We start from the raw sequence: 27,216 nt of genomic DNA on the forward strand, positions 1-27,216 counted from the left end.
GGCAGCCAATTGCGCACAGCAATGTCCCACAAACAGTCGTAGATTGAAAATGACCAATTTATTATTGTTTGTGGTTTTGGAGGGATTATTATTAGGCTCTGTGTGGAGTAAGGAAACTTGCCCAAGGTTTCGCCCTCTGTCTGGAATTGAACTCGGGTCTCTCACTTGCAAAGCGAGTGCTCTAACCACTGAGCTACAGGACTCCACAATATTCTTTCAGGGGAATCTTACTAAGCGTCAGCTGCTATTTGGCAGCCATGGATTACAGAGTGAATTATGTTAAACGACTAAAATAATAATCCTTGCATTTGACATAGCTCTTGATCACGTCTTCGTGACATCTCAAAGCGCTTCACAGAATATACTGTAAAAAGAATATGCTGTATATTTTGTGCATGAAACATGGCAGCCATTTGCGAAAATGGCTTCTAGTCTCCAGGTTCAGTGTCTGACGGAGGAGTTAAACTGTCCCATTTGTTTGGTTATCTTCACTGATCCTGTTACCCTGGAGTGTGGCCACAACTTCTGTCGCTCCTGTATCACCCGGAGCTGGGAAAAGCAGGCGACAATCTCCTGCCCGGAATGTCAGCAACATATTGCCGAAAGGAACCTCAATATTAACTGGGCTCTGATGAAAATAGTGCATAAAGCTCGAGAATTGATCCTGGACCCGACAGAGATGGGAATTAAACGTACTGTGAGAAACACCGGGAGGAAATGAAGCTGTTCTGTGAAACTGATAAGAAATTGATTTGTTCCATTTGCAGAGATGCGCGGGAACACAAAGATCACAGCTTCCTGCCCATTGACGAAGCTGTTGAAATCTACAAGGTAACAATAATCTTCATGTGGGACTCATTCTATTCCACTTGATATTTTCATGTTCAAACACTTCTATTATGTGTTTGTTCCAGGATAAAGTGAAATACTGTTTAGCTTCACGCACACAGAGAAAGGAAACTGCTCGACAAGCTGAAATGAAACAGAAACAAAAGATTTCACAAGTGAAGGTAAATTGTGTCGGGGCTGATTTCTGGGGTCGGACGCGTTTCTTCCTTTATTATGTGTACATGGTGTGATGTCTGCACTATATGCTATTAATAATAAACCTTGTATTTGATACAGCAACGTTTCATATCTTCTAGACTTCTCAAAGCGCTTCGCAGTAAATACTGTAACGTGTAGCGACTATTATTTGTGGGTGAAATGCGGCAGCCAATTGTGCACAGCAGTGTCCCACAAATCCAACTTGGATTGAGTGAACGCAGTTTTTCGAAGGCCTTCTTAGCCCTGGAAAAGCGACCCAGCAATCGGCTAACAACCAGCTCTCGGTGTATCCCTCTTTACCGCATGTGCACCTTGTGATGTCTCGCTTTGTCTCTCTTTATCCTAGTCACACTGTGTGATGTCTCAGTGTGTTTTTCTTTACTGTATGTACACAATGTGATGTTCCAGTGTGTCTCTGTTTTCCGTGTGTACACAGTATGATGTCTGGGCTCCCAGTGTGTCTTGCTTTGCCGTGTGTTCCTGGTATGATATCCGGGGTCTCAGTATATCTTTCTTTACTGTGTGTCTTTCTTTACACGGTGTGATACCTTAGTTTGTCTCCCTTTACCGTATTTACATGGTGTGATATCTCAGTTTGTCTCGCTTCACCGGGTGTACATCGTGCGATTTCTCAATGTGTCTATCTTTACCATGTGTACACAATGCAAAGCCTCTTTTCTGCTCTCTTTATCGTACGTACACGGTGAGATGACCCAGTGTCTCTCTTTACTTGTGTACACGGTGTGATGTGTGACATTTTACAGAAACAGGCGAGCAGTCTGCACGACCACCTCACGGCTGAGTTTGCTAAAATGCACCAGAACCTGACGGCCAGAGAGCAGCGGGTAAAGCGACAGCTGGAACAGCAAGAGGAGGAGCTGTTACACCGAATGGAGACACATTTGCAAGACATCCAGGACAAATTAGATTCTGTTCAAAAAGAACTTTCGGAGTTACAGAAACAGACGGAAAAAGACGCGCCCACCTTTCTGCAGGTCAAGAGATGAAATTATCGTTTAATTCAATCTGACTGGTATGTGTTTGTAAGCAGGTCCCACTATGTGTCCCCGACTATATCTTACTTTTTGTTCCGGTGTGTGACTGGCACATGCTGCAGCCTGTCACCATGCTTAAGAGTATTCAAATCAAACTGAGATTTCCCCACATCCCACCGACACATGGAAATTCCAGACACACATCGCTGCAATGGAATGCATCTCTCCCTGGAGGGACGAATCCTGCTTCACTAATTCCGGAGAGTATCAGGAGCAGGTTGGAAAGAGCCGAGGCTTGTGGACCCCAGACTTGGGTAACTGCTTGAGTCAGACCAACTAAACCCCATGGTTTGCCATTGAAATTGCTGTCTGGCAAGTTTTTCGGCTGCCTGACTCCCCGCTGCCTCCCTCCACAAGCTGCTCTCCACATCCAGATCTCGGAAGCTCGTATCCCCTCACGAACTAGGCACTGTGACCCCAAAACTCCCACCCTCGCCCGCTCCACTGGTTCCCCATCCCTCAGATGATAAAATTCAAAATCCTCGTCCTCACTTTCAAGACCCTCCACAGCCTTCCACCTCCTAATTATTTAACTTGCAAACCGCATCAACGGGTCTGCTCCCTCCATCTCATAGAATCAGAGAATTATACAGCACAGTAGGAGGCCACTCGGATCATCACATCTGTCCAGTTCTTTGAAAAGAGCAATCCAAATTAATCGCGTTCCATCGATCTCTGCCCATAACCATGCGAACCTGTCCTCCCCACATAATTATCTACTTCTCACTTAAAATGTATTATCGAAACGGCTTCTACCTCCGTTTCAGGCATTGCATTGCAGATCCGAAAAACTCGCCGTGCGAAACAAATTCTCCTTACTTCCTCTCTGTTTCTTTTAACAACTATTTTAAATCGGTGTCCTTCTGTTTACCGACACACACGCCATTGGAAATAACTTATCCTTATTCACCCTATGGAAGTACTTCATAATTTTGAAAATTTCAATTGAGTATCCTCTTAAACTTCTCTGCTCGAGTTTAAGATCCTCACCCTCACCTACAAGGCCATTCACGGCCTCGCTCCCTCCTACCTCTCCGACCTACTATCCCCCTACCTACCCGCCCGTACCCTCCGTTCCTCTGGCTCCGGTCTGCTCCACATCCCCCGCCCCAACCGCCCTACTATCGGTGGCCGGCCTTCAGCCTCTCAGCCCCGAGGCTCTGGAACTCTATCCCCCAGTGCCTTCGCCGCCTCCTCCCTTTCCTCCTTCAAGGCCGGTCTCAAGACCTTTCTCTTTGACCGAGCCTTCAGCTCCCCTCTCGACTCTCTACCCCCTCCTCGCTCCCTCCCTTCCCTCCCCCTGACCATTTCCCTCCTGCTCGGGTCCTGACCCAACTGTACAGCGCCTTGGGATGTCCTCCCGACGTGAAAGGCGCTCAATAAATGGAATCTTGTTGTTGTTGTTGTTGCTTCTGTCTTCTCTAGCCACTCTTCATAATTCAAGTTAACAGGCTCTAGGCTGCTCCAGTCTACCGCCCGAACCGCCCTACTATTGGCTTTTGGGCTTTCTGCACTTCTGCCCCCAACATTTGGAAATCCATCCCACATTCCTTTTACCTTGCTCCCTCCCTTGCATGCTTCAACGTACAAATCAAGACCTTCCTTTTCGACCTTCGGACTGTTCAATGCCTTGGGATGTTCTCCCGACGTGAAAGGCATGTTGTAAGTGTAATTTTGTTGTCGTTGTCCAGCTAGGACTACCCTACCGATTAGCACTTTTTAGCTTGTGGAGTTATCAGGAGCTGAGTGGGAGGGTTCCCTTCCCTCAGCGACTGTTCTGCCCTTCCAGGTCCTGCCGATGTGCCAGGCTGACTGTGCTGTTATCAGCAGTGCCCTGGAAAACTTCAGACTCCCCTGGCTCAGGACAAAAGACCGTCACATAGGGATGGATCGATTCTAACATTTTGTTGCCAAACATGTCACCTTGGATCCAATTTAGCCCCGAGGAGATCTCACTGCACCCCCCCCTTGCCCGTGCCAACTCCAATGAAGAACTACCGACTGTTCTACCACCTTCGGTTTTACTGCAACTGATCCCACTGCTCCGCTCTGACTGCAACTGGTCAAACTCCCACTCTCTTACCACAACTGGTCCCAATCCTTCACTCTTACTCAAACTATTCCCACTTTCCTACCATTACCGCATAACCCCACTCCCCCGCTCTTACCACTTAACACTACAAATTATTCCTTTTGAAATACCTATCCAATTCCCTAACCAATATCTTTGGTGTATATCTGAACATTGTGTCATTTGAAGACAGCATTAAGTGAGTACCACTGCTCTGATAATGACAGTCAACAGTGTGCTGTAGAAATCGATTGTGTGTGTCTGAGTTTACAATGTGGTGTTTCAATGTGAACACAGATCTGTTTATGTTTTACTTCATTAGGAGGAAGTTGCTCGGGAGAGAAGGTATGACAATTTTTTTTACCAAATATCCCAGAGTTTAACACATAAACCAAACACGGTGTGTCGCTTGACTTTATAATGTTAGTCTCTTTTATTTCATCTCTTAATTCAGGAGCAGTGAGGAAGAGTTTGAGCTGTCATTGTGTGAGGATGGTCTGCCTGTGGGGATGTACAGAGGGCCTGTACAGTACACAGTCTGGAGAGACATGATACACAGCATCAACCAAGGTAAATGTCTCCCACTTTCATACGAAATCTATGTCAATAGTTTCACATTCAACGGGATCCTAACAAATGAAAAAGCTGCCAGGCTGAGCCGTGCTATCAGCAGTGCCCTGGAATACTGAGGACCAGCCTAGCTCAGGAACCGAACTAGAAACCGTCAAAGCGGACCTACTCGATTCCCACATTTCCGTGTCGATTTAAGCACACCGAGATGTTACCCCACGTGAAGGGCACATATGTCATCTCTACCCAACTCCCACCCACTCCCCCCGAAACAGGGGCCAACTGGCTGGCGAAACCCCAGCCCAGGGGTTCTTGTGCCCTGTGGTCTCTGCTTCTCATCTGAACTCCCGCTGTGTCCCGATATCCGTTCCCCACACATGCACCTTGCTCTCTCACACATACATACACACCCAGCTAAAAACTCACACGCAGACACATTCTCACTTCACACTCAGACATCCACCACTCACACAAAAACACTCACATATGCACACACACAGTCTCATGTCCAACTCTCTACACTCACAACTATCTCACACACACTCACACATAGACAACCGCACAGACACACACCCACACAAATCCTCACTCTCAGACACACTCAGACACACTCTCACTTCCCTCGCAAACAGACCCACACCACTCACAAACACATTTCTCAAACACACGCACACACACACACCCTCACACAGAAACATACTCACATGTACACTCACTTCCCACTTAGAGACACAAAACCTCACACACATACACATATATCATGAAAGTTTGTGCTAGATGATTCGGTTTCCAGACTCAAATCAATTTACACACAGTATGACCGTGTGGACTTCCCCTCACTCCACTGCGTGTTGTTCTTCTATCTCTCAGCTCCGGCCTCTCTAACTCTGGATCCTGACACAGCCCATCCCAATCTCATCCTGTCTGAAGACCTGACCAGGGTAAGAGACATAGAAAAGCAGCAGCAGCTCCCTGAGTCCCCGAAGAGGTTTAATCGCGGTATCTGTGTACTGGGATCTGAGGGGTTCACATCAGGGAGGCACTACTGGGAGGTTCAAGTGGCCAACAGAACTGAGTGGGATGTGGGGGTGACCGGAGAGTCCGTTAACAGAAAAGGAGAGATTACAGCCTTACCGGAGAACGGATACTGGGCTGTGGGTCTGACAAATAGGGATGAATATGAAGCTCTGACATCACCTCCCACCTGCCTGCCCCTGAGAGAGAAACCCAAGAAGCTGGGCGTTTACCTGGACTATGAAGGGGGACAGGTATCATTTTACAATGCTGATAACATGTCTCATCTTCACACTTTCACCCACACTTTCACTGAGAAACTTTATCCTCTATTCCATCCTGGTTTCAATGACTGCGGGAAAAATTCTGAACCGCTAAGAATCTGCTCACTGACAGTTAAATGAGGAGGAAAACTGTCAGCCATTAACCTTGTTTGACTGTGAATCCCACCAGTCTGAGGATAAGAACACAGCAATTCACAGGGCAAAAGAAGACGGAGTTCCATCTTGTTTGCCTTCAACATTCCCAGCAGCTGCTTAACATGTAGACATATAGCTCCCAAACAATATACTGTACCGGGTGGTGTGTGTGTGTGTGTGTGCCCTGTGTAAATGCAAGTTGTTGTTGTTGATAGCTGTGCAGCGTGGGGGTGGGGGGGGGGAAGGGGGGAATAAACCTAAAACGCCAGCGCACGGTACTCACCGAGGCTTAAAAACTCTTCTGGTCAAAAGTCAGGATGAAATGAAGCAGGCGGACGAACGCAGGGACAACGACTCACAAACGTGCTGCGCTGGAGCTCCCCACATCAGTGACTGCGCTCAACAAGTCACCTCTCAGGAGGAGGAACGCTAAACCCGGCACCTGAGAGGGAAAGGCCACCTGCTCACATGATAAATGTACCCTAAGAAGCTATAATCTAATCTACCGGCAAGTGGAAAACTGATCATTGCGCAAATCATGTGAATTTCCCCAAGGTCGCACCCGGAACAGGGCTTTAATAGTCATTTATTTACTGGCTTTTGACATCTGTGCTGTTATTATTAATAACTAATAAGGATAAATAATGAATAGTAATAATAATAAATATTACACATATAAAGAGTCAATAATAATAAATAATAATAACAAAAATAATAATTAAAGTATTAATGCGTTTCTATACAATGTGGAAGTGACAAAGGAGCGTCACTCTGCAACTCGTGTCCTCTCCCGCACCAAACTCCGTGACCCCATCTCCTCCAATCTCGCCCGACTCCATTAGCTCCCTATCCTTCAGAGGATCCAGTTCAAGATCCTGGTCCTCACCTGCAAAGCCCTCCACGGCCTTGCAATCTCCTACCTCTGTGATCTCCTAACCCCCTACCAATCCGCCCGCTCCCTCCACTCAACCGGCTCCAGCCTGCTCCAAGTCAACAACAACAACTTGGATTTATATAGTGCCCTCCACACTGGACAGCTTCTCAGAGCATTTTAAATGTCCCCCAACCCACCGGCCCCACCATTGGCGGGAGAGCCTTCAGCCACTCTGCCCCCAACCTCTGGAATTCCATCCCCCAGTCACTCCACCTCGCCCCCTCCTTAGCCTCGTCTTGCCTCAAAACCCTCCTCTTCGACTATGCCATCGGCCACTCCCCCTTCCCCTCCCTACTCCCCCACCCCCCCAACCTCAGCTCGGGTCTGAAATGCTGTGCACTGTCCAGCGATTGGGACGTCCTCCCGACGTGAAAGGCGCTATACAGATGTAATCTTGTTGTTGTTTACTCCCATTGATTCTGATTGTATTTGTCATCGGATCGCCAGACTTAGAGAGGAGTTTGGAATAAGCAACTTGCCCGTGAATCTTGTAAGCAAGGTATGCTCGGAGCTGAACTGGCTCCAGGGTGACATGTTTGGTAACAGAATGTCGGAATGGAGCCAGCCCTCTGCGCTGGTCTCTAGTCTGGTTCCTGAGCCAGCCGGGTCTGCAGTATTCCAGGGCACTCACTCCTGATGGCAGCACAGCTCGGCCTGGCCCATCGGCAGGACCTGGAAGGGCCGACCAGTCACTGGGGAGCAAGGAATCCTCCCACTCAGTTCCTGTTAACCCCGCAAGCCAAAGCCCTGATGGGTAGGGTGGTCCTCGCTGGACAAGCAGCCGAAAAGCTTGGCCAGACAGCGACATCAATGGCAAGCTATGTGGTTTTAGCTGGTTAGACTCCAGCAGTTACCAATGTATCCTGGGGTCCCCAAGCCTTGGCTCTTGCCAACCTGCGCCTAATACTTTCCGGAATTAGTAAGCATCTATCTCTGGGATTTCCGTGTGTAGGTGGGACCCATGGAATTCTCAGCTTGATTTGGAGACTCTTAAGCAACAGTGATGGGTTTCCACGTGTGTCAGATACCCGGCTGAGCAAAAAAAACATATTTCTCTTATAGCCTGAAACAGAACATGTTGATCAATAATAATAATCCTTGCATTTGATATAGCAGCTTATCATGTCTTCAATAAGTCTCAAAGCGCTACACAAAACAGACCGTAAAGTGATTTGACTGTATACTTTGCGGGCAAAACTATTCAGGTGGCCAGGTTGAAGATGTAAAATGTTCACCTACAAATACACAGTCACTATACTTTCAAGTAATTCCTGTGAAGCACTTTGATAAATTATTATTATTATTATTGCTGTTTATTCATGGCATCCTGTAGCTCAGTGGTTAGAGCACTCGCCTCGCAAGAGAGAGACCGGGGTTTGATTCCCAGCAAGGCAAAGCGTTGGGCAAGTTTCCTTACTCCACACTCCTCTGTTTACCTAGCAGTAAATAGGAACTCGGTTGTTAGTCGATTGCTGGATGGCTTTTCCAGGGGTAATAATTCCTTCAAAAAAATATTAATAAATTGGTCACCAAGCCTATTTGTGGGACACTGCTGTGCACAATTGGCTGTTGCACTTCACCAACAAATTTACCATTAATTCATTTTACAGTATATTCTGTGAAGCACTTTGAGACATCGAAGTTGTGATAAGGAGCTGTATCAAATGCAATGATTATTATTAATATTTTGTTCATCAAGTATTTTGTTAAGCCATTTCTGAATTGTCTTATTAACAGTCCCAGTTACAACAATGATTACAGGAACTAGATTTGTTTTATACTGTCCATAGGTCCGCATTTAATTTGTAGATCGATACATTTCCTGATTTTCTAATCACTCGGAATAGCACATCAATAATACGTGCATCTGATACAGCGCCTTTCACGACTTCAAAGCATCTCAAAGGGCTTCGCAGAATATACTGTAAAATAAATTGACTGTATATTTTGTGAGTGAAATGCGGAAGCCAATTACTCACAGCAGTGTCCCACAAACAGTTGTGGATTGAGTGACCAAATTATTATTATTTTGGGGGGGAGGGATTATTATCCCCAGGAAAGCAATTAGCTTTTTAAAGACCGATTCCTACTTACTGGTGTGTGTATGTAAACAGAGGCGTGTGTGTGGAGTAAGGAAACTTGCCCAATGTTTTGCCCTGCCAGGGAATCGAACCCAGGTCTCTCGTTTGCGAGGCGAGTGCTCTATAACCAATACCCTACAAGACTCCAGATAATGGAAGAAAAAAATCTTTCAGGAATTAGTTTTAAATTTTTCATTGCAAGTCCATATTTTCCTCTTCAGAGTGGGAGAAAAAAACCAACACATGTTCATGTATTTTCTACTAATAAACTGTAATCCGGTTTACAGCACTTTCAAGCAGACAGTGACTGTTATACTGAGAAAGGCCACAATGTGATGCCCCAATACTGCATACAGACAAATAGGAAAGTGATTTTTTTTACACACACATATACACCCACACACAAAGTACTATTGATTATTTTTGTTTTTTAAAATCGATATACAAGGACAATTGGGTTAAAAAAAAAGGTTATTCCTGAGATTAAAATCCTATACAGTCAACAGTTCATAGCTACTACTCAATATATAGGTCTATCATTATAATAATAATAACATCATCATCCTTGCATTTGATATAGCACCTTATGTCATCGAGATGTCTCAAAGCTCTTCACAGAATACACTGCAAAATGAATTGGCCGTATACCAAAAAACATAACTTGATTCCGAGTGTGGTGAAGGCTGTAAGAATTGCTCCACTTAATATAACATCAAAACGTCTCATATTGATTGATAGGCTTTTGCTGCCTAAAGTAGTGACTGTTGTTATGTAAGCAAACTCGGTAATAATAATAATAATAATCCTTTCATTTGATATAGCACCCAGCAGTGAAAGCTATGAAGTTGAGTGACCAATTTTATTTTGCGGGATTGTTGGCCAGGACACCGGGAGTAAAAGAAACTCCCTTCTCTTTTCGAATAATAATAATAATCCTTGCATTTGATATAGCATCTTATCACATCGTCGTGACATCTCAAAGCGCCTCACAGATAATACTATGAAGTGAATTGACTGTATAGTTTGAGGGCAAATCGCAGCAGCCAATTGTGCACGGCAGAGTCCCACAAACAGTCGTGGATTGAAGTGACCAAATTATTATTTTTTTTTGAAGGGATTGTTGCCTCCAGTTACCTGCCCAGATCATAGAAATGACATAACTAATTTGTTAGTTTAATAGGTAATACAGGTAGCATGAAATATTTCAATAATACAGCAGGTAGATCAACCCAAAGCCAAAGCAAATACTCTGCTGATCTTTCTTTCAAAAACTGCGAGGTTTAATGAAATGCTCTTCAGTTTTGCTCTGTCGACCCGCATATCAGCCTGTCCGCGCTCTCCGCTCAGCGGGATCCAGCCTGCTCCTCGTCACCCCACCTTGCCCGCCCCATCATCGACGATCAAGCCTACAGCCTCTCTGCCCCCACCTTTGGAACTCCATCCCACAGTCCCTCCTTATTAGTAGTATTTTTTGGAAGGAATTATTACACCCACAGTACATCAAAGAGAAAAGAACCACTACCTTGAGATGGGTGAGGGAATATACGACTCCATTGTGGACAGTTTACTCAAATCGCAATAAATCAAAACATGGCAAAATATCTGTAACAGACGTTGGACAAAATATCACCACACATCTTTTCAACAGCAGATAATAATAACAGATAATATTTCAAACACCCCGGACACTATCCCCGTGCGAAGGGAGTAAGTTGTTAGAATAATAATAACGCCTACATTTGATCAAGGCTTTGGGCGACTCAAAGCGCTTCACAGAATATATTGGAAAGGAAATTAACTGTGTTTGTGGGTGAAACGCCAATTGCGCACAGCAGTGTCCCACAAATGGTCATGGATTGAAGAGCCTAAATTATTTTTATTACAAAATGAGAGGCAAGAAAGGAAAATTTTTCATTGAAAGTCTATATTTTCCTCTTCAGAGTGGGAAAAAAAACAATGCATTTTCATGTATTTTCTACTAATTGTTCCAATAAACTGTAATCCGGTTTACAGCACTTTCAAGCAGACAGTGACTGTTATACTGAGAAAAGCCACAATGTGATGCCCCAACACTGCATACAGACAAATAGGAAAGTGATTCTTTTTACAAAGTACTGTTGATTATTTTTTTAAAATCTATATACAAGGAAAAGAAAGGAAGCAAATAATACATACTTATATCGTAGAAAAAAGGGAATGCATACACATGTTGTCACTGATTTAAGATAGTTGTTAAAAGAAACAGAGGGGAGTTTAGGAAAAAAATGTTCATCCTACGAATGCGTTGCCTGAAAGGGTAGTGGAAACCCATTCAATAACAACTTTTAAGAGAGAAGTAGATGGGTATTTGGGGAGGACAGGATTGTAGAGCTATGGAGAGAAAGCGGGCCGGTGGGATTGAGTTGGATTGCTCTTTTAGGAGCCGGCGCAGACGCGATGGGCCGAAGAATTCTATCTTCTATAATCAAAATAAACAAAAGGAAAGAAAGCGAGGAGCTAAAGAAAAGGAATGATATAAAATCAAAACAGCAAGAAAATTCAGTACAGATCAAAGGCATACCCACGGTTTAATTTTTAACGTTTCAGTGAGATATTCACTGACAATGATTCAAGTTTAAATATTGCTGTTGGCATGGAATCAACAGTGAGATCAAATCACCAGCGAAACAAACCGCTTCGATGTAAAGCTGATTGCAACAACAACAAGATTGCATTTATATAGTGCCTTTCACATTGGGAGGATTGCAAGCGCCAATACCAAAAAATATTTGCAAAAGATCAAATGAAAATCAATCAAATGAATTGTTCACTCAATCCACGACTGTTTGTGGGACGCTGCTGTGCGCAATTGGCTGCTGCATTTCGCCCACAAAATATAGTCAATTTACTTTACAGTATATTCTGTGAAGCGCTTTGAGACGTCTCAAAGACGTGCTAAGGCGCTGTATCAAATGCAAAGATTATTATTATAATATATATTCTTTGGCTTTAAAGGAATACTACAGGCTGAGGCACAGTGAGCATAGGGCGACATAAACAACAACAACAAATTATACTTGTATGGCGCCCTTCATGTGGGAAAGACGTCCCAGGGCGCTAGACACAAACACAAACCATAGCAGGAGGAAAAGCAAACAATTCAGCCACAGGGCTCCTCTTTGTTGGCTACAGGTTGGCCATTTGTTGTGGAATCCTGTAACGTATTGGCGAGAGTACTCGCCTGGGTTCAATTCCTGGGCGGTTCAGGGCGAAACGTTGGGCAAGTTTCCCTACTCCACACATCTCCGTTTACCTAACAGTAGGTAGGAACCCGGTTCTTAGGTGATTAGCAGATCACTTTTCCAGGGGTGGGGCCGTGGAAGGCAATAAACTCTAGAGAAAAATAATAATAATAATTTGGTCACTCGGTCCACGACTGTTTGAGGGACACCTTGTTGTGGGCAATTGGTGGCCCGCAAAACATACAGTCAATTCACTTTACAGTACATTCTGCAAAACACTATGAGATGTCTCGACAACACGATAAATGCAAGCATTATCATTACATTAATTGGTCAATCGCCTCATGGCTATGTGCCAGACTTTGCTAGCGCAAATGGCTGCAATGGTTACCTGTTATCAAGAACAGTCACTACATTGACGGATATTACTGGAAAGCACATTGAAATGTTTTGGTGAGACTTTGTGTTCTAAAAAGGCAACCTCTTTCTTGCCTTTCATTAGGTTCGGGCAAGCTTTCGGGGGAGGTAGGGGCAAGGGAATTCACAGCTGAGCTTCACCTAACTCAACACAAACTGGGTTCAAACTGTTTGACCAGTCGTTTAGCCTTCTCCTTCTCATGGGTTAAGTGTGAACAATTCAAGAGGATGTTAATGTTTGATTGAGCAGCCTGGATAAGCAGCAGGGCTGAGTCAATCCACTGCAGGTGCAGAATCCATTATCTCAAATGACTGGATGCAGAATAAAAAATGCCAGGGTGATGCCAACCACAATGTGCATCAGATTAGAGACTTGGCAGAACCCCTTGCTCAATATATTCGGGAGGTCAGCCCGGTGTCGTAAACCCATCACCGTTGCTTAAGTGTATCCAAACCAAGCTGAGAATTTCATGCCATCCCAGCTACACGTGGAAAATCCCAGAGATAGATTGTTGGAAAGGAATGTGCACTCTCTCTCTTTCCCTGCAGGGACGCATCCTGCTTATCTAATTCAGAAAAGTATTGGGCGCAGATTGGCAAGAGCCAGGACTTGGGGGGGAGCCCAGAGTGTGCGTTGGAGTCAAACCAAGGGTAAACTTTGCTTAAGAGTAAACCAACTGAAGTTTTTGCTTCAGTAAAAAGTTTAAAAAATAAAGCAAAGGATGAGTTATCTTCAAAGACTGAAATGACAAATTCCTGAATGACACCAAATATCAATGAAATCATTTGTTCGACGTAGAATTACATAGAACATTACAGCACACAAACAGCCCTGGTCCACACCAGGGTTTATACTCCACCCCTCCTGATCACCCCTCTCCCATACCCATCTACCCCCTTCGTCATGTATGCATAAAGCTTTCTCCCAAACAAACTCTGGATAAAACAGGAAACGACATTGAGCTGAATGATAGCAATGTTTGTTTTGTGTTTTCATCTCTTTCACTGGCTGTAATTTTCGTACCTAGCTTGGATCTGCTGGCCAAATCCATCAAATAAGGCATTAAATCCAGGTCACTTCTGCCTATCGTTCAGAGGACATTGTGCAGGGAATCAAAAACCTGGGTCTTGTCGCTTGTGAGGTGAGTGCTCTAACCAATACACCACAAGACTTCATTTCTTTCTTAGGTCATTCAGCCACATTGGGACCTCTTCATCAACCTACAAGTCTTTTATTAATGGTGTTGTCCCCACTACTCTACTGTGTGCTTAACCTCTAGAGTATCTCCAGATTATAATAATAATAATCCTTGCATTTGACCTATCGCCTCATCACATTTTCTAGACGTCTCAAAGCGCTTCACAGAATAGACTGTAAAGTGAATTGACTGTATATTTTATGGGCGAAATGCAGCAGGCAACTGTGCACTGCAGCGTCCCCACAAACAGGAATTATTACCCCCGGAAAAGTGATCCGCCAATCGACTAACAGCCAGAATGCTACTCACTGCTAGGTAATCAGAGGCGTGTGGAGTAAGGAAACTTGCCTAATGTTCTGCCCTGTCGGGAATCGAGCCCAGGTCCTCTCGCTTTGCGAGGCGAGTGCTCTAACCGTTACCTCACAGGATTCCCAAATTGTGCTATTTAAAGTCCAGAGGCTCTCGACGAGTACAAGTGAACAAGTGAATCGTCTCAGCATTACAGACATGAAGAGGCATTTGTGGCCAGCCCAGTAATATAATAGCCATTCAAACCACCTCCTCTGCAGGCACTCAGGGTTAGGACTCTGAATACGTCGCGCGCATTCAACAATCACATGCTGCGTATCATTCTAGCAGTTTCTTTCTTGAACAGAAAGCAGCATTCACAATCTAACCTGCTGTGCGCAATTGGCTGCCGCGTTTCGCCCACAAGATATACAGTCAGTTCACTATACAGTGTATCCTGTGAAGCGCTTTGAGACGTCTCGAAGACGTGATAAGGCGCTGTATCAAATGCAAGGATAATCATTATTATTATTATGATATCGTCCGCTGATATGGTAAGAGGATTATTCTTTGGCTTTAAAGGAACACTACAGGCTGAGGCACAGTGAGCATAGGGCGACATAAACAATATACTTGTATGGCGCATTTGATTCCCAGGCAGGGCGAAACATTAGCCAAGTTCACTTACTCCATACACTTCTGTTTACCTCGCAGTCATCAAGAGCCTGTTAATCGATCGGCGGATCGATTTTCCGGGGGGTGTTTAAGCTCTCTGAGACACTTCCCATGTGAAGGGCGCTATATAATTAAGATAATAATCCTTGCATTTGATATAGCGCCTTATCACGTCCTTGAGACGTCTCAAAGCATTTCACAGGATACACTTTAAAGTGAATTGACTATATTTTGTGGGAGAAATGCCGCAGCCATTGCGCACAGCAGCGTCCCCACAAACAGTCGTGGATTGAGCGACAATTTATTATTATTATTTTTGAATTATTACCTCCGGAAAAGTGATCCGCCAATCGACTAACAATCAGGTTCCTACTTATTGCTTGGTAAACAGAGGTCTGTGGAGTAAGGAAACTTGCTGAACATTTCATCCTGCCGGGAACCGAACCCAGGTCCTCTCGCTTGCGAGGTAAGTGCTCTAACCATTGAGCTACACTGAGCATTGTTTTGTCACCTGCCACTTGGATTACCCCAACACACTCCTCGCCGGTCTCCACCATTCACAAGATCAGCTCATTCAGATTCTGCCGTCCGCATACTGACCCGACCAAACTCCGCACCCACATCTCACCGGTTCTGGCCCAGGCTCCACTGGTTCCTCATCACCGAACAGATCGACTTCAAGATCCTCACACTCGTGTTCAACTCCCTTCATTCTCTGGCACTTCATGACCTCTCCAACCTCCTCACCTCCCAATCCACCACCCGGCGCCTCCAACTCAACTGGCACCGGCCTCCTGCTCGTCGCTCGCACCCTCCGCCCCACCATCGGAGGTCGCGCTTCCATCACTACGCCCGAAACTCTGGAACACTCTCCCTCTATCCCTCCCCCTTACCCCCTCTCTTCCCTCCTTCAAGTCCCGCCTGAATAGCTTCCTTTTCGACCGTGCTTACAGCCCCCTCCCCCCGGTTCAGAGTCAGGCTCCGCCACTGTTATGCCGCTGAGACGCTGCCCTACATCGAGGGCACTATATAAGTGCAAGTTGTTGTTCTTGTTGTCGTTGAAAGAAGATATCCCTGAGAGCCCCTTCAAAAGCAAGTAGAAGTACGGGAACCAAAGCTCTTTTACTTTCAAGGACATCTACATATAGCTAGTCACCGTCTGAAAAAATACATCTGTTATAAACTATTTATAATTAATTCACCCGTTCAGCTTGTTTATTAGGTAAGCGATGTATTTTAGGCCAAATATACCATCAAATAATTCCCTGAATTAAATCCTCACACATAGGAAAAACAGAACAATAAAAATCTGGCAGGAGCTTTAAAACCGCAGAACAAAATAACACAGGGAATCGCTAATAATCAGCTGAATCGCTTTTCCCAAGTTCTTATGTTCTCGATTTGTAACATTTAAAGTGTGAAATTTGGAAGTAAATTGAGATGGGGCTCAAACCTTACAAGAACTTTTGGGGGTCAGCCGTGTGTCTGACACGCGCGGAAACCCATTACCGTTGCGTAAGAATCTCCAAACCAAGCTGAGAAATCCCAGAGATATATTGTTGGAATGGAATGCGCTCTCTCTCTCTCTCTTTCTTTCTATCGCTCTTCCTGGAGAGACGCATCCTGCTTACCTAATTCCAGAAAGTATTAGGCACAGGTTGGCAAGAGCCCAGGCTTGGGAGCGAGCCCAGAGTGTGCGTTGGGGTAACTGCTGGAGTCTAACCGCACAGCTTGCCTTTGATATCGCTGACCGTTATATATACTTGGTCTTTACTGAGTGTAGAAATGTTCAAGTGATTTAAATGCAAAGCCCCAAAATAGTTCCTTTTATTTTCGCCCACAAACTATACAGTCAATTTACTTTACAGTATACAGCTGTGAAGCACTTCGAGACATCTCAAAGACGTGATAAGGCGCTATATCGAGTTCCGGGATTATTATTAGGAAGGGATGTGTTCAGTTCTGGCCTCTGCAATATAAGGAGGTTGCTTAGGCCCTTGAGGCAGTGCAGAGGAGAGCAACAAGATGATTCTCCAAAGTTAGTGACCTGTACCTATAAGCAATAATTAGGCTCGCGAGGGCTCCTGAGTCACAAAATAGTGCATTCTTAGGGGGGATGGATGCCTACAGTTCTAAACTCCATACCCCCATCACCCCAGCCCTCTCCAGGCCCCACTGGCTCCCTATAACACCCACTACACTCCATACCCCCACCACTCCAGCCCTCGCCAGGCTCCACTGGCTCCCTGTCACATCCACTAAACCCCATACCCCCATCATCCCAGCACTCGCCAGGCCCCACTGGCTCCCTATCTCATCCACTAAACCCCGTACCCTCATCACCCCAGCCCTCACCAGGCCCCACTGGCTCCCTATCACAGACACTAAACTCCATACCCCCATCACACCATTTTTTTCATTTCGCCCATAAATATAGAGTCAATTCACTTTACAGTATATTCTGTGAAGCGCTTTGAGACATGAAGGCATCAAAGGCAAGGATTATTATTATTTCAAGATCCTCTCACTCGTCTACAAATCCCTTCATGCTCTGGCACCTCCCTATCTCATGACCTGCTTTCTCCCCTCTTCACCACCCGCTGCTTCCGCTCGTCTGGCTCTGGCCTCCTACGCTGATACGTTACAGTTCTTCTATTTCCATAAACGTTTCACCAATCGATGAAAACATCACCAGCTTTTATTCCTTTGTCAGCGGTTTGACTGAACAATTCTATTGCGGGGCACTGTAAACAATTAACTATCATTATTTAGTTACTGCGAGCGATCTCCAGTCCTTACAAAAGCAGACAAACCAGCTGCTTGGCCAACAAAAGTGAACAAAAGGGTGTCCTTGGCACACCCTGTTTTTTTTTCCAACTTCCCCTTTAATCCCCTTTGTAATTATTTTAAATGTGAACCCTCCAGACTCACTGACTGGTGCAAAGAATCCATGAATCGCTCCAGTTACTGGGGAGCTTCACAGATTTGCACGTCATTCCTTGAGCACCAGCCTGACTCTGAGCTATCACTTGCTTCGTTATTCACAATTTTCATTGATGTCGCAGCACTTTCACATTGGGGAGGATGTCTCAAGTAGCTTTGGGCAGCCTATCGGGAGCCTAGGCTTGGTGGGGGGCAGTGGGGGGATTGCTGGGGAGGAAGATGGTCGTGGAGTCCTGTAGAGTATTGGTTAGAGCACTCGCCTCGCAAGCGAGAGGACCCGGGTTTGATTCCCGGGCAGGGTGAAACCTTCAGCAAGTTTCCTTATTCCCCACGCCTCTCTTTACCTAGCAGTAAATGGAACCCGGTTGGCAAGTCGATTGGCGGGTTGCCTTTCAGGGGGTATTAATCCCTTAAGAAAATATATTTCTTGGTCACTCAATCCACGCCTGTTTGTGGGATGCTGTTGTGTGCAATTGGCTGCCCTATTTCGCCCACAAAATACATAGTCAATTCACTTTACAGCGTATCCTGTGAATGAAGCGCTTTGAGACGTCTCGAAGACATGTTAAGGCGCTGTATAAAATGCAAGAATTGCTATTTATTATTCTTGTTGTTAGTGGGGAAGAATAGCTGAAAGCTGAAAGCTGACCTGCTAATGAGTTAATTGAAGTACAGCATGGCCCGCATTTAAGCTGCAGAAAAACAACACGTGTGTGCGTGCGCCCGTGGGTATGTTTGGGGGGCGGCGGGGGGAGTGAGCAGGATTTATTTTCATCTGGAACTACCAAATAACTCTTATCTTCATAAGGTAATAATAATAATAATAATAATAGGCCTATAGTGCATACAATTTGTGTCGAGCCAGAAAATAAGAGCTGTTCTTAATACTGCTCCCTGCAGGCAGTAGGGTTGATGAATTAACAAATCAAAGGTTCACACATTGTCTCTGTCACCGTTCAGTTCCCCCTGTGCCAAATTCAGATTATTGAAAAGTCCCATTTTTTTTGTTCAAACAAATTGATATTGTTAGAAATCTAGGACAACTGTACAAAAAGTAAATGTTGTCTAGTTCCCAGCTGGTACCAGAACTAACCCCCACAGCACCAAAATTAAGAAATCTTGGAATGATTAGAGTACTGTACTATCTTGCATTATCATCTTCCAAGAATAAAAGATATTGTTAATAATAATCCTTGCATTTGATATAGCGCCTTATTGCGTCTTCGAGACGTCTCAAAGCGCTTTACAGGATACACTGTAAATTTTAGTGACTGTGTGTTTTGTGAGCGAAACGCGGCAGCCAATTGCGCACAGCAGCGTCCCACAAACAGTTGTGGATCCAGTAACTAAAATAATTTTCCCCGGAAAAGCAATCCGCCGATCGGCTAATGAACGGGTTACTGTGACTGTTTGGGGAACAACAGGTCAGTCTCAACATGCGGAAGAATGCAAACAGCTGTAACAGGGACACAACAATTTCCAATGAACCTGATAAGACGGATTCTATTCTTTCCAAAATATTGTTACGAGCGAAGGCCGCAGACAACCTGAACCAGACAGATTTGGTTTACGAATCAATCGGGGGAAAACCTCAGCGTACTTCCAGCAGCTCAAAGATAGACAAGACTCGCTGGCTCTGAAAGACACAGATGGGTACAGGCATTTGTCGGTTGACTACTCCTGTTAACCCCACAAGCCAAATTCTTACCAACCTGCGACTAAACCTTTTACGGAATTGGGTAAGCAGATGCTCCCCTCCAGGGAGAGAGTGCGCATTCCATTCCAACTACCTATCTCTGGAATAATAATTGCATTTTCCATAGCGCCCTACGTAGTTCAGGCGTCTTGAAGCGCTTCACAGGATGCACTGCAAAGTGTAGTGACTGTGCATTTTGTTGGCGAAACGCGGCAGCCAGTTAATAATAATAATAATCCTTGCATTTGATATAGCGCTTTTCACGTCTTCTAGACGTCTCAAAGCGCTTCACAGAATATACTGTAAAGTGAATTGATTGTATATTTGTGGGCGAACGCGGCAGCCAATTGCGCACAGCACTGTCCCACAAACAGTCATGGATTGAAATTCACCAATTTATTATTGTTTTATTTTTTGGAGGGATTATTATTAGGCTCTGTGTGGAGTAAGGAAACTTGCCCAAGGTTTCGCCCTCTGCCTGGAATTGAACTCAGGTCTCTCACTTGCAAAGCGAGTGCTCTAACCACTGAGCTACAGGACTCCACAGCAAAGTGTCCGACAAACAGCCATGGAGTGAGTGACCAAATTATTTGGGGGGTTGTTAGCCAAGACACCGGGGAGAGAGAAACACCATTCTCTTTTCGAATAATGCCAGGGGATCTTTTACATCCACCTGAACAGTTAACGTCAGTTTTAACATCTCCTCCGAAGGACGGCACCTCTGACAACTCAACACACAACTCTGCCCAGGAGTGCATTGGAGTGGTCAGCTCGAACCCAGGACATTCCGACTCGGAGGCAAAAATGTTACTACAGGAATTTCCATGTGTAGGTGGGATGCATGGAATTCTCCGCTTGGTTTGGAGACTCTTAAGCAACGGTGATGGGTTTCCCCATGTGTCAGACACCCGGCCAAACACAAAAAAAATGTGTAAGGTTACCCCTCTCTTGAGTTCACATAATACTTATATTGTCAACCCAATTTTATATTCACTTAAATTTTATTAACACATATACTTTGCACTTTTAGTTTCTCTTGGTACAATTCCAAATATAAGTTTCCACAACCGAATTGAAAACATCTTTATTCCTGTAACCTTATTGGGGAGAGGGGGCGGGGAAACAAAACAATTTCAATATACTACGGCGCGAAAATCATTTCTTTCTCGATCGAAATTTGATATCATAGTTGGGTTGGATCAATCCTGGACATTTTTCATCGCTTTTGGGAGGTTGATGCTTCAGTACTGTGGGTCTGATAACGTCGATGTCACGTCCTAAATGATCCAGCAAGCTTAGGATAGTGCTAGGCGGGGCTTCGAAATCCACCAAGAAATATCTGAAATGAATAGGATAGTATAAATAAATAAAGTAGGTCAGTATGATGGCTCTCTGTACATAGCAGAGACTTTAATACCCCTTCCCCTCACTACCTTAAACGCAACTCCATCTAAACGTCATTTCTGATTTGCGTGCAATGACGGGTTGCTCTGTTGGCGAGTCCTGTAGCTCAGTGGTTAGAGCACTCGCCTCGCAAGCCAGAGGACCTGGGTTCGATTCCCAGCCAGGGCAAAACATCGGGCAAGTTTCCTTATTCCACGCACACGCCTCTGTTACCTAGCAGTAAAGTAGGAACCCGGTTGTTAAGTTGATTGGCGGAATACTTACCCCCGGGGGTAATTAGCCCTTCAAATAAAATAATGATAATAATTTGGTGTAATAATTCAATCCATTACTGTACGTGGGACACTGCTGTGCGCAATTGGCTGCTGTGTTTTGCCTGTAAAATATACAGTTAATGCACTTTTGAAAGGCGCTATGCAAATGTAATTTGTTGATGTTTGTTGTTTACGGTAAACAAGAAAGACCTGTGGAGTCCTGCAGCTCCGTGGTTAGAGCTCTTGCCTCGCAAGCGAGAGGCCCTGGGTTTGATTCCCTGGCAAGGAGCGAAATGTTGGGCAAATTCCTTGCTCCACAGGCTTTTGTTTACCTCGTAGTAAGCAGGAAGCCGGTTATTAGTCAATTGACGGATTTATTTTCCGGGGACAATAATCAAAAAGAATAATAATTTCGTCGCTCAATCCATGACTGTTTGTGGGACACTGCTGTGGGTAATTGCCCACAAAATATACAGTCAATTCACTTTACAGTATATTCTGTGAAGCGCTTTGAGACGTTAAGGAAGATTTTCAGGCGGGACTTGAAAAGGGTGAGAGAGGGGGGGCAAGGCGGAGGGATTGAGGGAGAGTATTTCAGAGTTTCGGGGCGTAGTGGCTGAAAGCGCGACCTCCGATGGTGGGGCGGAGGGTGCGAGGGACGAGCAGGAGGCCGGTGCTGGTCGAAGCGGGTGGATTGGGGGGTGGGGGTTTGAGGAGTGAGGAGGGCAGTGCAATTCTGGAAATCACAAGGTTGTCAGAGGACAATGCAAACAGTGTTTCTGAGGATCTGGCAGCAGGAAGATCCACCCCCTAATGAGTGTAAATTTTCAAATTGGGTGACAGTCAAGGACCCTGTCAAACAAGATATGCTGTTGGCTGAGGTCACGAAGACCACAATGAATTTTGGACACAAATACTGTACAATAAAACACGCTCCAAGACTAAGAAACTCACACCACAGGCTTTGCCAAGTCGAACAGTTGCTAAGAAATTTTGTTTAAAAAAAGAGCTGCGCCAAACTCGCAGAAAAGTTTCGCTGTTAAATGCCAAGAAAAACGAACAAAGCACAACACAGTAGGAGGCCATTTTTTCAAGCTGGTGTTTCAAGACATCCATCTTGATGCCAATTCCCCGCTTTTACTCTGTAACCCTCTGATACCTTCCTATGTGGAGTCCTGCAGCTCAGTGGTTAGAGCGCCCGCCTCGCAAGCGAGAGACCCTGGGTTCGATTGCCAGGCAATCGTCGGAAGGACGTCTTAAGGCGCTGGACAGTCAGGGATTTGGACCTGAGCTGGGAGAGGGGGTGTGGTGGGGGCGGGAGGGGGGTGTTTGGGATCAGGAGGGGGTGTGGAGAGGGCAGGAAGGGTAGATGGGTAGGAGGGTTGCCGATTTTATGGTCGAAGAGGAGCGTCTTGAGACGTATGTTTGAAGGAGCATAATCAAATAAATAATCGTCCCAGCGTGGGTCTGAAACCCACAGCTTTCTGACCATAGGGCAGCCCACCACACAGAGGATACAGTTCAAGATCCTGGTCCTCACCTTCAAAGCCCTCCATGGCCTCGCTCTCCCCCCTCTACCTCCTAACCTCATAACAACCTGTCCGCTCCCTCTGCTCGGCGGGCTTTGGCCTGCTTCGCGTCCCCACCCCACTATCGGCGGTCAGGCCTTCAGCCGGTCTGCCCCCACCCTCTAAAACTCCAACCCGCAGTCCCTCCGCCTCGCCCCCTCGCCCGCTTCCGTCAAAACCCGCCTCAAGACCCTCCTCTTCAACCGCGCCTTTGGTCACCTTCCTACCCCTTACCCTCCCCGACCTCCACCTCCTCCTGATCCCAACCACCAGCTCGGGGGCAGATCCCAGACTGTCCAGTGCCTTGGGACATCCTCCTGACGTGAAAGGCGCCGTGTGGATGTCATCTGTCGTTTTTTTTGCCGTTGCTGTTGACACTCACGGAATAGCTTTACGTTATTTACCACAATTATCAGGTACGAAACTTAGAACAAAAATAATAATCCTCGCATTTGATACAGCGCCTTATCACGTCTACGAGACGTCTCAAAGCGCTTCACAGGATGCACTGTAAAGTGAATTGACTGTATATTTTGTGGGCGAAACGTGGCAGCCAATTGCACATAGCAGCCCCAGAAACAGCCGTGGATTGACGTGACCAATTTATTATTTTTTTCTTGAGGGATTATTTTCAGGCGGGTGTGTGGAGTAAGGAAAATTGCCCAAGGTTTCGTCCTGCCCAGGAATTGAACCCAGGTTTCTCGCTTGCGAGGTGAGTGCTCTAACCACTGAGCTACAGGACTCACTTATCAAGACTTACCCTGCACGAGTGTGCTGCAAATTGTGTTTAAAGATCTTGTACGGCAGAGCCCTTTCACCCAAGTTCTCCAGGTTCCTGATTACACAGTTAGTTGATTGGCGGATCGCTTTTCTGGGGGAAATAACCCCTTCAAAAAAATATAATAAAACGGTCACTTCAGTCCACGACTGTGAATTGCGGGACGCTGCTGTGCGCAATTGGCTGCCGTGTTTTGCCCACACAATATGCGGTCAATTCACTTTACAGTGCATTTTTTGAAGCGTTTTCGGACGTCTCAAAGACATGATAAGAACCTGTATCAAATGCAAAGATTATTATTATAATTAATATTATTGTTGTCTAATCCTGTACAAGAAGGGTGCTGTGTAAAAGTTTGCACGCGGATTATTCAGTTTAGCGAGGTTTGAGATCATTATCTCATGACTGGATCGGAGGTCAATGTTTTGTCCGATGGTGATGGACACATTGCTGTGGTTTGAAAAGTATTTGGAGATCTGTTATTCCCGTGACCATTCAGTAGGCCTGAAGCTAATCGGTTAAGAATTTTATTTTTAATAAAGTCATAAAGCTTTGTGATCAGTTTCAGTTAACGACAACTTCAAGTTAATTTAAGGATGATTAACTTAATATAATATGTATGTAATTTTGTATTTTATTCTGTTATATCCCCCTCGCCCTAAAGTGAAGATCTAGCGTTGAAGTTGTTTTCTCCATTGAGTGGATCATTTTCTCTTTTTCAGACAAGCGACCTGGGACACAGGAAGTTTAACTATAATCAGAATTTACACTTCGCAGTAAATCCTGTGAAGCGCTTTGAGTAGTTTAAAGCTCCGTATTAAGGCAAGGAGTACATTTTGCCTTATGTTATGCACCTGCTCTGTGCAATTGGCTGCCACGTTTCGCCCACAAAACACACATTAAGTCGTTCATATACAATGCTCAGCAGCTGTTAATCGTAAAATATGAAACACGCAAATGTGAAGAAAGCATTTTCTGTATGTATCGGCAAAAAAGGCCGACAAATCTAATGAACAAAATTATTAAATTCGGTCTCAATACAGTTTTCTGTAGTTCTTTAAAAACAACTGGCTTTCACATTGAACTGACGATCCCTCCACAATTCAGCGAAGTCATAAATTTCAAGATGAAATGGTCTGGCAGACGAAGGCTGAGACTTGGTGGAGTGTTGAGTCTTTGATCTGCAGCTGTGGAGAAGACAGAACTGCCAAACACAAGCTTCTAGTACTCTTAATAACAGTCCAGACTTTTGTAATTGAGCCAAGACGTTTAAAAAAGCTTATAGCCCTTTCAGGAGAATAGCTAATGTTGTACATTTTTGTAGCGAAAAGACACGTTTACCAATGCCGCAGATCTATAACCCCATCGCCTTGGTACGTCCTCCCGACACGAAAGGCGTTATACAAAGGCCCCCGTCCCCTGAGTGCTCTGATCGACCCTCGGCGGCCGTGCCTTCAGCCACTATGCCCCGAGCCTCTGGAACTCCCTTCCTCACTCCCTCCCTTCGCCTCGCTCCCTCCCTTCCTATTTTCAGATCTCTGCTGAAGACCTTTCTATTCGACCGCACCTTTGGTCACCTTCCTCCCCCTCCCCCTCCCGCTCCCCCACCCCCCCCCGGCTCGGCCCCGGGATCCGTTACTGTGAAACGCTCTGAGAAGCCGTCTGGCGTGGAGGGCGCTATATAAATCCCAGTTGTTGTTGTTGTCATCTATGCAAAATATCACAACTGTCATCCCCATCAACGCTGAGCAAGTTTCCTTACTCCGCACGCCTCTGTTTACCCAGCAGTAAGTAGGAACCCGTTTGATGGTCGATTGGCGAATCGCTTTCCGGGGGTAATAATCCCTCGAAAAATTCTGTGAAGCGCTTTGAGACGTCTTGAAGACATATCAAATGCAAGGATGATTATTATTATGATGAATAAATATTTTTTACTCTGGGAGCCTTGAATAGTGTTTAAAAACAACGTGATCTGGTTTGTCAAAAACACCCAACAACCTGCGTTTATAGAGCTCCCTTCAGTGGGGTGGAGGGGATGGTAGATTCCTGGGGCACTTTGTGAATTGCTCGAAAATGCTTTGAAATATTTTGCTGAGACTTTATTTGTAAAGATGTTACCATGGTAATCTGCCAATGGATTGTCAGCAATTTTCTGTGTGTGCTGCATACAGAATTTGAAAAATGTCTGTTCTCAACTGTGGGAGAGGATCTGTTGACCTTATAATCTTTTTATTTACTGTTGGTGTATGTATTATCAAACAACACTTGGACCCGGTTTCTCCTGACAATGCCGAAAGCTTCTTTAAACGTCCTGGCTCGATCACAAAAGTGCTAAAAACTTGCATTTGGGCAGTCCTGCCTTCTCCAACAGCTGCAGATTAAAGACTCAACCAACCACCCAAGTCTTAGTCTTTGTCTGGCAACCGTTCCGACAGATAAAATTGGCCGTTCACTTCTTGGCTTCTTGCAGGACATTGCCTTGGTCAAATTGGCTGCCATGTTAGCCTATAAAATACAGAGTTGATTCACTTTACAGTATATCCTGTGAAGCGCTTTGAGACGACTCGAAGACGTGATAAGGCGCTATATCAAATGCAAGGATTATTAAAATGCAAACGCTACACATCACAGTAAATCCTGTGAAGCACTGGTAGCCATCTCGAAGGTGTGATAAGGCGCTATAATCCAATACGAGAACTGTACGAGATGGCAGAGGAGTAAATCAGTATCTTAATAAAACAAAATTGAACCACCTTGTCCTTTAGCGGCAAGTCCTTGAGATTGAGTTCAATTTGGACTTCCATAAACCATTGGGGACTGTTCCATGGAAGGCTTTGATGAAACCTGAACTGAAAATATACAGTCAGTTCACTTCTGACGTAATTTCTTGGTTACAGGTTATTTTGTCAATTTGAGCACAGCAGTGATCTCGCAAAAAAGCCATGCAATTCCGTCGATTTGCAACAACCGCACTGCTTCTGTGCTCTCAGTTGACACCAGGGAAAGATCAGATTGGTAATACCTTTTTATTGCACAACTTGGTTTGAAAGGAACCAGTGTTCCTTCAAGTGAGCAAGAATAATAACAATAATAAGCCTTTCGTTTGATACAGCGCCTTATCACGTCTTCAATACGTCTCAAAGCGCTTGAAAGGATATACTGTAAAGTGAATCAACTGTATAGGTTTTGTGGGCGAAGCGCGGCAGCCAATTGCACACAGCGGCGTCCCACAAACAGTCGTGGATTGAAATGACCAATTTATTATGATTATTTTTTGGAAGGAATTATTACCGCCCGGAAAAGCGATCCACCAATCGACTTAAACAACCAGGTTCCTGGGTAAACAGAGGCGTGTTGGAGTAAGGAAACTTGCCCAACATTTTAGCCCGACGGGACTCGAACCCAGGTCCTCTCGGGTGCTCTAACCACTGAGCTACAGGACTCCACGTGTTCTGCTGCTTGATGTTTTGCGGATGCGACCATTGGAACTGTATTGATCTCTCTCCACTTCTCATTTCTTTTATAGCCTGAAACAGCTGCTGCCTTACGGCGTACAGTGGAGGCATTACTGGAGCGAGGAGC

At 45.1% G+C, this 27,216-nt stretch overlaps 1 protein-coding gene and 1 pseudogene across 1 annotated transcript; one reads left to right on the top strand and one right to left on the bottom strand.

Moving 5' to 3' along the window:
- The first annotated feature begins 421 nt into the window (after positions 1 to 421).
- On the top strand, positions 422 to 19,574 carry LOC103186770 (annotated as a pseudogene).
- A 1,038-nt stretch (positions 19,575 to 20,612) lies between these two features.
- mrps6 (mitochondrial ribosomal protein S6) lies at positions 20,613 to 23,700 on the bottom strand (the record flags this gene model as incomplete). Its single annotated transcript, XM_007905960.2, is given in 2 exon segments — positions 20,613 to 20,969; positions 23,617 to 23,700. Coding segments are annotated over 2 exon segments (268 nt in total), but the record flags the coding sequence as incomplete, so codon positions are not given.
- Between the last annotated feature and the right edge of the window lie 3,516 nt (positions 23,701 to 27,216).

This window comes from Callorhinchus milii, unplaced genomic scaffold (genome assembly GCF_018977255.1).
Source record: "Callorhinchus milii isolate IMCB2004 unplaced genomic scaffold, IMCB_Cmil_1.0 Scaffold4, whole genome shotgun sequence".
Taxonomy (NCBI): domain Eukaryota; kingdom Metazoa; phylum Chordata; class Chondrichthyes; order Chimaeriformes; family Callorhinchidae; genus Callorhinchus; species Callorhinchus milii.